General features: G+C 32.4%; 1 protein-coding gene across 2 annotated transcripts in view; it reads left to right on the top strand.

The window, feature by feature from the left end:
* Window positions 1-16,548, top strand: part of TBCK (TBC1 domain containing kinase) — a 211,109-nt gene that overhangs the window by 50,968 nt on the left and 143,593 nt on the right. For both annotated transcript variants that reach the window (XM_059376957.1, XM_059376946.1), the window contains exons 5-7: window positions 473-546; window positions 9,288-9,429; window positions 14,776-14,836. In XM_059376957.1, the coding sequence (XP_059232940.1) occupies window positions 473-546; window positions 9,288-9,429; window positions 14,776-14,836 (277 nt within the window). The remainder of the gene's footprint in view (window positions 1-472; window positions 547-9,287; window positions 9,430-14,775; window positions 14,837-16,548) is intronic.

The following is a 16,548-nucleotide window of genomic DNA, read 5'->3' as shown; positions in this document are numbered from 1 at the left end:
TGCTTTCAGCTCAGGTCATGGTTTCAGGGTCCTGGGATCAAGCCCTGCATCAGGATTTCTGCTCGGCAGCGAGCCTGCTTCCCCTGCTCTCTGCCTGCTGCTCTGCCTGCTTGTGATCTCTCTCTCTGTAAATAAATACATAAAATCTTAAAAAAAAATTAAAATATAAAAAAATTTAAAAAAATTTTAAGCATTTGTTTTTTTGAGATCTATATATAAGTAATATATATGTGTATATACATACATACACATATGCATATACTTATACATATATTTGTAATGAGTGTAAAGCAGGTTTCAGACATTGGCAAATACTTTTTAAATAAAATTATGATAACCTAAAATTATGGCAAATTAATTTTTTTTCTTAATATACCTGTCTGGTGATTTCTTTACTTATGAAATGTATAATGATACTTTTTCCTGCTACTAATATTAAAACATTTAATAATGATTTTTATTATTATTGTAGGGACATGTTAAATTGGCTAAATTTGGACTTTATCACATGACAGCTCATGGTGATGATGTTGATTTCCCAATTGGGTAAGAATGTGTTCTCTTTTTTTCTGAGTTGTGTCGTAAACTTTGTAATAGTTGACAAAATATATATTTCATTATTAGTGATATTAATTTCTCCACGAAACTAGCTTTTCTTTATTAGCATATTTTAATTTTCCATATACTTTTAAAAAGTAGACGGTGAGTTTTTCCAGTGCCCAGAAGATATCTAATGTTGATATTTCATTGAATTGGAAGAGAGGCTAAGAGGTTATCGACCTTCTTCACTTTATAATGCTTACTGATTAATTTCATTTTATCCAGAATTGGGTAAATTTAAGGAAAGAAGGCTGATCAGATTCTTACAATGATAATGCTTGTTCCTTAAAAGGCTGAGAAAAAGCATTCTTATAATATTTTCTACAATTCTTGTTCCATAAGATATAATCATATATTAAGACTCAAATTAAGTCACTGTAGGTATAAGAGGTATTGGGGTAGAGTCTACACCTGAAAGTCTATGTTTAAATTTAGGGAGGTTTATTTGATCACTTCTGCTATGAAATTCTAGTTTATGTTGGCCTCTAAGAAAGGAAAGTTTATTTTATCCTTTTATTAATCAGATGCTTTTGATACAGATTTTTGTGTTACATTTATTGTATGGTTTCTTTTTAGACATTTTAATAATATAATTCTTTTATTTTTTGCATATTTAATTTTGGCAATATTTTCAGTACATAGAAGTTTCAAAATAGTACAGGAATCCCTATATAGCCTTAACCCAGATTCCCCAAATGTCAACATTTCATTACATTTGCTTTATTTATTTTTTCTTACACATATAGGTATATGTGTATATTAATATTTTTTGAATCATTTAAGAATAATTAGTGCATCTGATGACCTTTTACCCTTAATGCTTCAGTTTGTATTTCCTAAAGTAAGGAATTTTCTTACATAACCACAAAACAAATATCAAAAAAGGAAATTAAAATTAATATAATACTGTTATCTAATCTAGAGACCTTATTCATATTGTTCAATTGCTTTGTGATTTTTTTAATAGTACCTTTTGTGTTTTGCTCTTTGGGCTCTCTGAAATTAGTTCTGTCACTCCATTAGCAAGAATTGTGCTTTGAAGTCATGGAATGTGTTTCTGCAGGAACATTGCTTAATTAGATGTTTTTTAAAAAGGGATTCATTTATAAATTACCCTTTTATCTTTATGATTAGATTATAGATTTCTTACCAAAAATTTTTATTAGGCCATCACTAATAATCTTAAAATAAATTGCTTATCATTCCTTCCTTTAATTATTAAGACAATATTTACTGAACACCTTCTCTTCTGGATGCTTGAATGTGCAAAAATGGGTAAGATAGATTCCTATGCTCAAGAAGCTCATTGTGTAATGGAAAATTTTCTCTTTTGATCGCACATTTATTAAGGTACATAAATTAATAATCTTGCAGTTTCATATACCAACACTTTGGTCATAGGAAAAAAACCATTGTTTAACAAGCATGAAAACAACAATTTATAAAAATAGCCTACATTTTATTTGTTGTAAAAAACCCTTTTGAGTATAATAAAAATAAGTTCACTATAAAGCTCCAGTGTCTTCTTTCCTATGTGATAATTGCCTTTTGAAGTAACTTTTGGGGAGCAGTGGTCTCACAGGAAGTAAATGTGATTGCTAATGCTTCTTCATGTTGTCTAAATCAAGCTGTCTGAAAAAGAACTCCAAAAACATAATGCAAAAAAAATTGCTTTAATTTTTTTGCCTTTTACTTAAAGATGCTTTAGGTTTACTAGTGATGAATGGAAGAAAGGAAGTGATTTTTCATAAAGCACATCAAGTATTTTGAAGAACTACATTTGAATTTAAAATGCTTGGATAGAATTGGTCTTGTGTGCCATTTGGTCTGGGTTACTTTGAAGTCTTGGACCCAAAGGGTCTGACCAGAAAGTATCAAAGAGCAAAATGTGAAACATTAGCCAGGAAAAATAAAGTGATCAAACAGCTAAGGCATGAAAGAAAATATTTACACCAAAAAAAGCTTGCAGTTGATTCAAAAGACAAATATTAAGGAACAACAAAGTAAAATGTTAACATCTGTTTCAAAATATTGTAGAGTTAGAAATTGGACATTCGTTTCAGTTGGCCAGTAGCTTAATACCTTGTTAAAAGATCAAACAGATGATGAAAGCCTCACCAGTCATACAGCAAAGTTCTGGTAATTTTCTTTGAGTGTTAAAATGCTACGCTAAAGAGATATTTGTTGAAAAGAGATAATCTACATTTAAAAACAATCCTAGGGTTTGTTATTTTTATTAGTTTAATTAATTCTTGATTAAAAGGGAAATAATTTTAGAGCAAAGCTCACCTCTATGCTTCTAGAGATCACAGTCAGAAGTCTTAGATATAACAATTTACCTATAGTATTACTTGGCCTTTCACAATCCACACCATTATGTTTGGATAAGATGTACTGGAAATCAGGATTAAAAATAAACAATTTGCCTTCTAGGCATATCAAGGTGATGGTGATTAAAAATACAACATTGCATTTATATCATATTTTCCATTTTTATAAAAATAGTACTCACTAGTATTTATAACAGTTCTGTGAGATAAACATTATTATTCCTGTTTTCAGATTAAGAAACCCTGACCACATATAGAATACGTGCTAGAATTGAAACTAGAATACAAATACTATAACATCAAGTCCATCCTTTTTCCATTAGGCTTTAGTTGTCTCCACAGATGCCATTTAGAAGAGCAATATGATCACCTTGGGCAAAATGGCTCAATACTAATTTATATATGAGAGAAATATATGCGCAAATTAAAGGTATATATTACTGTCATCATTATCATTACATTAAAGTGTAAAGATATGTAAAAGTCTAACTTACCCATTGAATTTAAACTATATTCTCTGACTTAATTGACATATTTTAAATGTAAGTATTAGCAATCATAGTGTGAGGAGGTGGCTACAGAAAAATTCAGGAAGAGAAATGAAAGTAATATTTGAATGCCTACGTTACATATGTTACATAGATGTACCAAATACTTAAATGTATTTTGATTATAGTCATTATTGCCAGGTTTCATAGTAATCTAATATCCATGGGATTGAAAAATACAGATAATTATGCTTATGACTAAATTTGATGATAAATGAAGAAAGGATATGCACATATGCAATAAGTAAGGCAGAATTCCCCTCATTTTCATTTCTCTTCTAACGCTGTTTTTGTTTCTTTTATTTCTAGGCTATATGATTTAAATATAAGAATTGTCAATGTGTCTGATACTGTTTGCTTAAGTTATCTGTAAGACCATCTTAATTGGCATTTTTGATAGGAAATGTTATTATTTTTTTAGGATTTTATTTATTCACTTGATAGAGGGACAGAGTACATAAGCATGAGGGAGAGGGAGAGAGAGAGGAAGAAGCAAGACTCCCCACTGAGCAGGAAGCCTGATAGGGGACTCAATCCCAGGACCCCAGGATCATGATTATAGCCAAAGGCAGATGCTTAAGGGACTGAGCCCCCAGACACCCAGAAATATTATTTTTTAACAAAAATTTACTGAATATATCTTATATTTAAATTTTATTGGTAGTTGTTGAAGGTTTATAAAAATGAATAAGATACACCAGTGCCCTCAAGTTTGTTTGTATTAAAGGAGGGTAAATTTTTGTATACTAAATATAAGCATAAACAAAAACAAAACATAAAAATGTATAATATTACATATTGTGTATAGACTTTTATGTCATATATAAAACAAGTAAAGTAAGTATCTTATAATCATTTGAAAACTATAAGAAAGATACAGATAAAATACCATGGGGATTCACTGAGAGGAGAAATAATTTCCATCTCAGCAGATCAACTTAAGGTTTTGTGGAATTAGTCATAAAATGAATTCATTAGAAAATTAAAGTTAGCAGTTTGACACATTTTATAGAATATACTGTTTATAAAGACTTTGTCTTTTTTATTAAATAAAATGACTTACATTTATGAGTTTAGAAGACAGAAGACATTAATAGTGTTTTAGTGTGATAGGAAAATATTTTATACAATAACACGATTTTCTTACCAATTCCTTTATATTTACCATTGAATTTCCTGCCAAAAACTTTACTGTACTTTATAAATACAAATGTTTATCTTTAGTAAAGTATACTGAAGTTAACCTATACCAAGTTTCTATAACATCTATCACCAGACTATAGTAAAGTACTGAGAGACAAAAAGAAATGCATCTGTAATAAAAACATGTATTAGGGGCACCTGGGTTGCTCAGTGGGTTAAAGCCTCTGCCTTCGGCTCAGGTCATGATCCTAGGGTTCTGGGATCGAGCCCTACATCAGGCTCTCTGCTCAGCAGGGAGCCTGCTTACCCGTCTCTCTCTGCCTGCCTCTCTGCCTACTTGTGATTTCTGTCAAATAAATAAATGAAATCTTTAAAAAAATTTATTAGTTAGCCTAATCAGCAAAAAGATGGCTTACTCAAATGCACAAAATAAGATAGAGTAAAGGAAAAATAACTAAAGAGGTAGAGAACATTAGAAGACTCAATAAAGGTCTGTGAATCACCAGGAAAATATATGTTTATAAAAAATTAAAAAAAATAAAATAAAATAAAAAGACTCAATAAATTATTTTTTTGCTTAGCTCTGAGCAAATTTGAAAACTAGAATAAAAGAAAGGAAAATACCAAAACTTAATCCCAAAGAAAATTTTAAAATCTAATACCAATTATAGAAATGTAGAAGGAATTACCTCTCCCTACAGAGATACCTGGACTGACTCACAGGCAAATTCTACCAAACCTGTGCCTCGTGGTTGTTTGTTGCCATTTAAATTACAATACTATACATTTCAAGCTTATTTTTATTTTATTTATTTATTTATTTATTTGAGAGAGAGTGAGAGAGAGCATGAGAGGATAAAAGGTCAGAGGGAGAAGCAGACTCCCCATGGAGCTGGGAGCCTGATGTGGGACTAAATTCCAGGACTCCGAGATCATGACCTGAGCCGAAGGTAATCACTTCACCAACTGAGCCACTCAGGCGCCCTCAAGGTTATTTTTAAAGGAAAAGCTTGCAATATCCTTTTTCATAAGCTAGTATAACATTAATCCTGGTCTTCCCTAGGTACCACATAAAATATTTAAGTATAAATCATACCCATACTTGATTATCTGTTATTATTATATAAGTATGTTATATTAATATAAAAAATTCTAATAGAAAAGTCAACAAGAACCAGATGCATATAGAAGATAACTATCAAGTGTGGTTTATTCTACCAATATACAGATGGTTTAGGCAATCTATAAACATAATTCAATAGGACAATATATCAAAAGTAAAAAAGATCAAGTAATCATTTCTGTAGTCTCTTAAAAACAACTGATAGATTTATCATAACATTCTTTATTAAATTCTTAATAAAAAGGGACTATGTAACTATTTCCTTAATGTAGTGAAAATCACCCATCTATTTATATCTCCCTGTTAGTAGATAGATTTCAACCCCGAAGTTAATAGGTTTAAAACAAAATATTTACTAACACCACTATCATTTGCCAGTGTATACCAGGCACTAATGAATGCAATTGGGCAAGGAAAAGAAATTTTATATAAATCAATATATAGATATATTTATATATAGATATATAATGAAATTTTATTTGTAAAATTTATAATTTATTATAAATATTATAAATTATATATAAAGAAAATAAAATTTTCAATTTTCAAAGTGAAATTACTAGAAATAAAAAGTCCAGGAATGCAAGGTTGGTTAAACATTAGGTAATTAATGTATTTAAACTCATTAACATATAAAAAGAAAAGAATCATTCGTTCTTTTTGTAATAAAAAGAAGAAGTGTTCAAAATGTTCAAAATTTCTTCATGGTTAACACTGACAGAAATTTCTGCAGAGAAACTATGATGGTGATAGGTTAAAAGTATTTTTAAAAGATGAGGATAAGGGCACCTGGGTGGCTCAGTGGATTAAAGCCTCTGCCTTCAGCTCAGATCATGATCCCAGGGTCCTGGGATCGAACCCCCCATCGGGCTCTGCTCAGGAGGGAGCATGCTTCCCCTCCTCTCTCTGCCTGACTCTATGCCTACTTGTGACCTCTGTCTTTCAACTAAATGAATAAATAAATCTTAAAAAAAAAAAAAAGACAAAGAGGTCAACTATCAACAGTTATTTTAATGTTAGCAATTTTACCACAGAAGGCAGCAAAAAAACTAAAAGTTATAGAAAGGAGGAAACAAAACTGTCACTATAAACAAATCAGTTAAGCATAACTGATTTGCTTATCTACAGACTACTCAAAAGAATTCTCCCATAAATGTTGAGGGTTTAGCGGTGTTGCTAGATACAAAATTAATACTAAGAAATTATTTACACATCAGCAAAAGAATGTGAAATACCTAAAAAGAATCTAAGCAGGTATTTCACTTCTGTGAAAGCACCTCTGTGAAAGAAATATAAATCTTTTTTTAAAGACATTATGAAAGGCCTAAATAAATATAGATACTTGCTCATAGATTGTTAGGGTATGTATCAGAAAAATGCCAATTCTCCCCAACCTGTGTTACATTTGATCTAATTTCAATAAAAATTCCAGCTCTGTGTGCGTGTAAGAGAGAGAGAAAGGGAGGGAGAAACAAGTTGACAAGCTAGTTCTAAATGTATATATAGAGAGAACAAACATCTGAAAAGTACCTAGACACTCCTACAGATAAATTAAAAGGTTTATGTGGTTTTTTGGGGGGTGGGGGAGAGCCAACGTTTTATTTTTTAATTTAAATTCAATTAATTAACATATAATATATTATTAATTTCAGAGATAGAGTTCAATGATTCATCAATTGCATATAACACCTAGTGCTCATTACATCACATGCCCTCTTTCATGCCCATCACCCATTTTCTCCATTCCCGACCCCACTCCTCTCCAGCAACCCTCAGTTTATTTCCTATGGTTAAGAGTCTCTTACAGTTTGTCCCTCTCTCTGATTTCATCTCATTTCATTTTTTCCTCCCTTCCCCTTTATTCCTCTGTTTCATTTTTTAAATTGCACATATGAGTGAAATCATATTACGCTTGTCTTTCTCTGACCGACTTATTTTGCTTAGCATAATAGCCTCTAGTTCCATCCACGTTGTTGCAAATGGCAATATTTCATTTTTGTGGCTGTGTAATATTCCATTGTATATATACATACCACATCTTCTTTATCTATTCATCTGTTGTTGGACATCTGGCCCTTTCTATAGTTTGGCTATTGTGGACATATTGCTCTATAAACAATGGGGTGCATATGCCCCTTCAGATCACTACATTTGTAACTTTGGGGTATATACCTAGTAGGGCAATTGCTGGGTCATAGGGTAGCTCTGTTTTCACTTTTTGAGGAACCTCCATAATGTTTTCCAGAGTGGCTGTACCAGCTTGCATTCACACCAACAGTGTAAAGGGATTTCCCTTTATTCACATCCTTACCAATATCTCTTGTTTCCTGACTTGTTAATTTTAGCCATTCTGACTGGTGTGAGGTGGTATTTCATTGTTTTTTATTTGTATTTCCTTGATGTTAAGTGATGGTGTTGAGCATTTTTTCATATGTCTGTTGGCCATTTGTACATCTTCTTTGGAGAAAAGTCTGTTCATGTCTTCTGCCCATTTCTTGACTGGATTACTTGTTCTTTGGGTGTTGAGTTTGGTAAGTTCCTTATAGATTTTGGGAAAAGATGTGTGTGTTTTGAGAGGACTAGTCTTAGCAATTGTTGACAATTACTTATATAATGTTATAGACTTAAGATAGTATAATGGTATGGTGTCAGCAAATTTACCAGTGGAACAAAATAGGTAGCCAAGATCCAGATCAACATGTATGTAGAGATTTTCTTTGTGGTAGAAACTGATACTGTGGACTAGTTGGGAGTAGATAGCATTTTCAGTAAATGGAATAGGGCTCAATTGATTATCCATGTAGGAATGAAACTTCCAAAATGTTCTTAAGTGTTTTGTCAAATAAATTTAGTGCATTTTTTAATTATGTGCATTATTAGTACAATAAAATTGTTGGCAGTTTTCAAAGAGAATAAGACAGTCTAGACTTATTTTTATAGAATAATATCTAAAATATACTTTAAATGAAAAAAAAAGTTGTGCAAAGTAAAATGTATAGTATGCTGCCCTGTGGGGTAGTGGTGATGGATGGTCAAGTTTATCTATATCTATAAATACATAGGGGTGCCTAGAGCACAGAAATGGGAGAGAATTTTAGTTTTCAGTTTATGTTTCTTTAAAGATATTGACATTTCTACTACTCAAAAGAATATGTACTATTTTCCAAGATAAAATGCACTTTAATTAATAGTTAAGTGTAAGGAGAAGACAGGCAATAAGGAGGAAAAGAAAACACCTGAAAACAGACTACTACAAGATGGCAATGTATTAAAAAGAGAGGAAAGCAATGAAAGGAATTAATGCTTCAGAGAGACACAATAATTTTAAAATTATTTAAGATGCATATATATTTTCTCTTGTTTTCTGGACATGAAAGACCTGTATTATGATGATTAGATTAAAGTCTTCCTAGCAAAAATTTTTAATTTAATTGCACTGGACTTTTACATAGATCTTATCAAACAGATAGTAAACATGTAGTACTACTTTTTCTCCCTTTGTAGTTTGTAGTAACTATTCATTTGTTTAATGTATCATTGCAGGTATCCATCATACTTGGCACCTGAGGTAATTGCACAAGGAATTTTCAAAACCACTGATCATGTGTCAAGTGAAAAACCATTGCCTTCTGGCCCCAAATCAGATGTGTGGTCTCTTGGAATCATTTTATTTGAGCTTTGTGTGGTATGTATAGAGAAATATTAAACTGATAAAAAGAAATTTTGTGCTTATTAAAATAAGTTTTTCTTTTTTTTTAAGATTTTATTTATTTATTTGACAGAAAGACACAGCGAGAGAGGGAATACAAGCAGGGGGAGTGGGAAAAGTAGGCATGCTGCTGAGCAGGGAGCCTGATGTGGGGCTCAATCTCGGGACCCTAGGATCATGACCTGAGCCGAAGGCAGACACTTAATGACTGAGCCACCCAGCAACCCCTAAAATAGGTTTTCTGATAAGAAAGCTATTTAGTAACATATTTTTGCTTTGTGGTTTGACTAGATATAAGGGGAAAAAGGCTTAAATCTCAGTATGACTTATTAAAAAATCCTGTTTGACAATTTATTTGCTTATCATTTTGGTATCTTTATAAAGTATTTATACTTTACTAAATATAAAGAATTTATACTGTACTAAGTATAAAAAATTAAACAGTTCTAGAAAGAGTTACCCTAAAGCTATGTATACTCTTTGATATCTTCATGGTCCCCCTTTCTGTGGTATTCTTTTTTCCCAAAATACCTTCTTCTCTCCTCTTGTTTTCTTACAAGAATCACTTAGTAGTTGAATTGTGTTTTATGAGATCTTTCTCAGATATTCTCTATATTTATTAGGGCAAAGACTAAGTTGCTATTGAAAAGAAAGAAATTAAAAATATAGTAGCTTAAAGAACATGGATGTTCTTTCCCTGATTTAACAGCAGTCCATGTTGTGCACAAAGCTAGGCTATGGCTCCACCAATCTCAAACGTCTGGTTTCCAAAGTTGTTTCTTTATCATTTTTTAGGCATAAGGGAAGGAGATAAGTGAGTTCATGATAATTGTTCTTTAAGAAGATGATCTAAAAGTGCAAATGTCAACCCTTTACATTTCATTGGTTACAATTTACTTATGTGGCCACATGGCACATCTGTACAAGGGACACTAAAAATACAGTCTTTAGCTGGGACACATAAATATTGAGAAAGCAATGAGAATGGATTTGGAGGGACAACTAACAGTCTCTCAGTCCTACTTTCAAATACCTGCCAGCATTAGGTCCTTATCTTCCTTGCTGTCCTCTTCTATTATAGCATGTGTCACATTTGTGTACTTTACTCGGACATTGAGGTCTTTACAAGCAGAAATTTTTTGTCTATATTACATAGTTGTTAGAAAAACTAAATGAAACAAGTATGGTGCGTTACATAGCAAATAGTCCATCACTGTTATCTTTTATTGTACTAAAATATTTTATGATTAAGAAAAATATGATCATAATATTTTATGATTATACTTTTAATCATAAAATAATTTACATATTGGCACTGCTTTTTGTAAGGGAAAATGTCATTTTACTTTTCATTGATATTAAATGATAGCAAATCTCACTTTTGTTTAAAATCATAGCCTAGGGACACAATAATTTTAAAATTATTTAAGATGCATATATATTTTCTCTTGTTTTCTGGACATGAAAGACCTGTATTATGATGATTAGATTAAAATCTTCCTAGCAAAAATTTTTAATTTAATCTCTCTCTCTCTGTCAAATAAAATAAAAATAAATAAATAAATAAAAAATAAAAAAATAAAATCATAGCCTAAATGAAAACTTACTGGAATGCTGAATGTGAAGTGTAAGTGTAAATGTGAAATATACAGCTTTTCCTTTTTATTACATCACATATATCTAAACTCTTTACTAATGATCAGGGTGTGTCTTTTTTTTTAAGATTTTATTTATTTATTTCACAGAAATCACAAGTAGGAAGAGAGGCAGGCAGAGAGAGGAAGGGAAGCAGGCTCCCTACTGAGCAGAGAGCCCGATGCGGGGCTTGATCCCAGGACCCTGGGACCATGACCCAAGCCGAAGGCAGAGGCTTTAACACACTGAGCCACCCAGGCACCCCCGGGGTGTGTCTTGTATGAGTAATTCAGTTCAACAAATGTAGATGACTAATTACTCTGTGTATAACATCATGACGGATGCAATAGGCAGTAAACTGTGATTAAGACACATTGTCAAAGAGCTTATAATTTAATTCAAATCCATAAACATCGAAGATAAACACAGAAGAGTTATGTGAATTCCAAGAAAGGAAATATTAATTTCATAATAGGGATTTCATGACATTTTAAGTGATACTTAAGTTTAGACCATCTAGCTTTAGAATGGCATATTGAACATAAGCTTAAATCTCCCTCTACCTCATCAAAACTTTAAAATTGATAAAAATATTAATATATACATTAATAGCACACTAATAACTAAAAAGGGAATGTTTGTACACTAGGAGCCCTGGGAAATAGAGGAAAAACTATACCAAAACAGGTTTGCTAGGAAATTCTTGCTATGTCACTAGAAGGCTATATAGCCACCCTGCTGCCCAGAAGTTTCCATAGTCCAGAAGATGTATATAGGTGAGTACATATCTAGGAAATACCAAACACCTAAAACAATGCATCTACTATATGATATATGATATAAATACATATATCTGCAATAAAAAAGAAACAACAAATAGAAGAATTTACACCATTGAAAGGACTTTAATATAAAAGTATGTGTTCTTTAGGAGATAAAGGAAACAGTTCCGTTTGTGAAACAATTATAGAGACTATTCATCAAGAATATTTACTGAAAAGAAGAACCAGTTAAGAATTTTAAGAGAAAAAAATGTAACTATTGAAATAACTAGATGGATCAGAGGAAACTAGACACATTGAAGGTAGAAAGTAAAGCTGAGTAATTATCTTAGATTATGTCACAAAGAAATAAAGAGATTGAAAATATAAATTTTAAAAGACAGGGAGAGGGATATCCTGGTGGCTCAGTTGGTAAGCATCTATCTTTGGCTCAGGTCATGATCTCAGGGTTCTGGTATTGAGCCCTGCATCGGGCTCCCTGCTTAGCAGGGAGCCTGCTTACCCCTCTCTCTGCCTGCTTGTGATCTCTCTCTCTGTCAAATAAATAGATAAAATTTTAAATAAATAAATAGGGAGGATAGAGCCAGATATTCTCATATCTGTCATATAGTAGTATCAGAAGCTGAGTATAAATTTCTTCGTTTGAAAGAATCCTCTAATTACCTTATAAAACAGTTTTTTTTTTTAAAAAAAGCACAACATACAACAACAAATACCTAGAAATCATATACTAAACTTTTACGAGACAACCAGTAATGAAATAGTGGGTAACATTTATTAAGAACTTTTCAAAAGTCAGATACATTTCTAATCTCTGTTATCTCAATCAGTACTCACAACAGTCTTATAAAATTTATCTAATAGTTATCTTTAGTTTACAGATCAGGAAATTGAGGTACAGAAAAATTAATCAGCCTGTCCTAGTTACATCATAATAAGTACTTGAGCAGATCTGTACCCATCAACTATACCCAAAGCTGTACTCTTAACACACCAGCCTGCCTTTAGTAAGCTATGATGACTTTATCAGTGTCAGTGAGAAAATCTTAAAATGTTTCAGAAAAGACATACTACCTACCAAGAATGAGATTGACGTTAAACCTCTTAGTAATTTGGATGTTAGAAAACAGTGGCACAATGTCATCAAAATGCTGAGAGAAAGTAATTTGAATTTTGAAATCTTTAACTCACAAAATTAACATTCAAGAGTGGCAATGCAATTAAGGATATGTATAAAATTTTGATAACAATGAAGAAAAATTACTGTAGGAAAATAACATAAGCCAAAATCATATGATCTTATGTAATCATCAGTCATATCATATCATCATACAGAGTATATGCACTGTATTGCAAGTAATCAAATTGAACTGCTGTGTGTGTGTGTGTGTGTGTGTGTGTGTGAGTGTGTGTTCATCACAGGTAGATACATAGTAAGAAACTAGATTGAAAAGATATCTAGGAGATTTTGAATGCTAAATTGAGAAGTTTATATTTAAGTTACATAAGGCTTGGGGGACCATTTAAATTTTTAAAGAAGATATTGATAAAATCAAACCTGTATTTCTTAAAGATTAATAAGATAATGTAAAAAATTGAGAGAGGAATGGCAACTTTTTTTCACTGATCTATCTGTAGTTCTAATTTCATAAGTCTTTTTTTTTTTTAAGATTTTATGTATTTGACAGAGAGAGACCACAAGTAGGTGGATAGGCAGGCAGAGAGAGAGGGGCATACAAGTTTCCCGCTGAGCAGAGAGCCTGATACGGGGCGCAATCCCAGCACCCTGAGACCATGACCCGAGCCTAAGGCAGAGACTTAGCCTACTGAGCCAACCAGGTGACCATAATTTCATAAGTCTTTAATGCCGCCTCCTGACAGGGCATGGGAGAAGAATGAGGCACTAACAAGTCAGCTCCAAGAGAACGGGAGCAGGGGGCAACACTTTAAGGAATCTTTTTGCTCTCTCTTTATTAAAAAACAAAACAAAACAAAACAAAAATGGTCTTTTTTTTCTCCACATAAAGACCAGGCTATATTCTTAAGACTTTCCTTCTAAGAATACTTAAAGGGTCCTATACGTTTAATTTGTTTGTAAAAAAAAATAATAATAATAATAGCCAACATTTATGAATGATTTTCTATGTGCAAAAAATGTGAGGCACTTTTTTATACATTCTGTAATCTTCACTGCAACCTCTATGGCATGTATAGTTAACGTTCCAGTTTTATAAATGAGAAAAGTGTAACCTAAGGAGGTTAAGTATTTGCCCAGGTTATATAGCTTGTGGCCAGAAGTCCAATTTGGCACACAATTGTTGCTTGACACATTAATTGTTGAAGTTATGACTGACTCCAGACTCTATTTCAAGAAGCACCCTGAAACTGAATAAAGGAAACAATTAAAATACAATATATGTATCTTAAAATAAATATAGCAGGTGTTATGGGAGCACAAAGGTTGATTGTCTAATTCATTGTGGGAGGAGGAAGGCATGTCATTGAATGTTTCTTAATGGAGACAGCAGATTACCTGGATAATGATATATAAGTAAGAATTAGTTGGGTAAATGTAAGGATAATATGAATCTTTCCCAGGGTCATCTCAGTCCCTTACATAAGGCACCTGGTGGCCTGGAATCTCTCTAGACAACCAGATATATATAGCTCTCAAAAGTGAAGAATGTTTTATTCTAAACTAGAATATAATGATCCTTAAATATATGAAATGTTTGAATGTCAAACTGATAATTTTTCCTTAGTGACACTATTTTAAAAGTCAAATAAAACCTCTGAAGAAAAAAAGAGATACCTGATAAAATCATTTTCATCTCTGAGGGGAAAAAGTGCCTCCCTGAAAAAAGATGTAAATGTTAACGTGAATTTGTTTTCCTGTTTTATTCAGGGAAGAAAATTATTTCAGAGCTTGGATATTTCTGAAAGACTAAAATTTTTGCTTACATTGGGTAAGTGTCTCACAAATGATTATGTTTCAACTACAAATATAATCTTTAGTGACTGTTAGTAATCATACACATTAAGAATGTGTTCTAAAAAAGTGAATACACTGAAATATCCTGAATTTCTTTAATGTTCTAATGATCAGTGGTAAGCATTAATAGGACAACTTAAGCGTGCCTTCTGAAGTATTACTGTAGTGCTTTCCTTACTCATTAAGAAATTATAATGTAGATAAGTATTTTCTTAGCTTCATGATCTAGCCAAGTAAACTAAGTTCTGAAATCAAAATATGAGAATAAATAAACTTCTCTGTAGTAGTTTACCTTCAGAAAACATAGCTTAAGTTTTGAGTTTCTATTTGATGAATCATGTGTGAATAATGACTGAGAAGAATATTTTTGCTTATAACAAGCTCATTTAGTTTATATGTATATTAGATCTTAATATTTAATTCAAGTTTACATAAATGTATGTAATCTACTTCAGAGTAGAATAAATTAAGCACATGCGGTAATAAAGGAGAGAAAAATTGATAGAGCACTTTATGTAAAAGAGTGACAAATTGATGTCCATGTTAATAGGGTTTACAAATAAGAATATGTACTGAGGCTCTGTGGGCTCGGAGCGTGGCCAGAGGTCAGGCAGACGGGAGTGAGTTACTGGGTGCTGTTCTCTAAGGACGCACTGAGGAGTGGGGCCCCGGGGTCTCGGCTCCTCCAGGCCGGAGACCAGGAGGCCGCCATTTTTATTCCCGTCCTCCAAAACTCTACGGAAAGCACTCAGGGAACAAAAGCTCCTGAAAGCAAACCCGAGCAGATTACTCAGTCCGGCCCCTGGTAAGGGTGGTGCAATTCTGCCTGGGGCAAAGACACTTGAAAATCACTACAACAGGCCCCTCCCCCAGAAGATCAACAAGAAATCCAGCCCAGACCAAGTTCACCTACCAAGGAGTGCAGTTTCAATACCAAGGAGAGCAGCAGAATTCCAGAGGAGGAGAAAGCAAAGCACAGAACTCATGGCTTTCTCCACATGATTCTTTAGTCTTGCAGTTGATTTAATTTTTTTTTCTTTTTCAATTTTTTTCTCTTCTTTTGCTAAATTTTTTTAACTTTTACCCTTTTCTTTTTTAACATTTTTTATCTAGTTTATCTAATATCTATATTTTTCTTTTTTATACTTTTTCTTTATTCGTTTTCTTTTTTTAATTGTTTCTTATCTTTATTTATTTATTTTTTTCTTTCTGAACCTCTTTGTATCCCCTTTAACCCCCCTCATGATTTGGGATCTCTTCTGATTTGGTTAAAGCATATTTTCCTGGACTTGTTGCCACCCCTTTAGTATTTTACTTGCTCCTTCATATACTCTTATCTGGACAAAATGACAAGGCAGAAAAATTCACCACAGAAAAAAGAACAAGAGGCAGTACCGAAGGCTAGGGACCTAATCAATACAGACATTGGTAATATTACAGATCTAGAGTTCAGAATGATGATTCTCAAGGTTCTAGCTGGACTCGAAAAAGGCATGGAAGATATTAGAGAAACCCTCTCGGGAGATATAAAAGCCCTTTCTGGAGAAATAAAAGAATTAAAATCTAACCAAGTTGAAATCAAAAAAGCTATTAATGAGGTGCAATAAAAAATGGAGGCTCTCACTGCTAGGATAAATGAGGCAGAAGAAAGAATTAGTGATATAGAAGACCAAATGACAGAGAATA

Source organism: Mustela nigripes, chromosome 1, assembly GCF_022355385.1.
Source record: "Mustela nigripes isolate SB6536 chromosome 1, MUSNIG.SB6536, whole genome shotgun sequence".
NCBI classification, from domain to species: domain Eukaryota; kingdom Metazoa; phylum Chordata; class Mammalia; order Carnivora; family Mustelidae; genus Mustela; species Mustela nigripes.
This window is presented reverse-complemented; position numbering and strand designations above follow the sequence as displayed.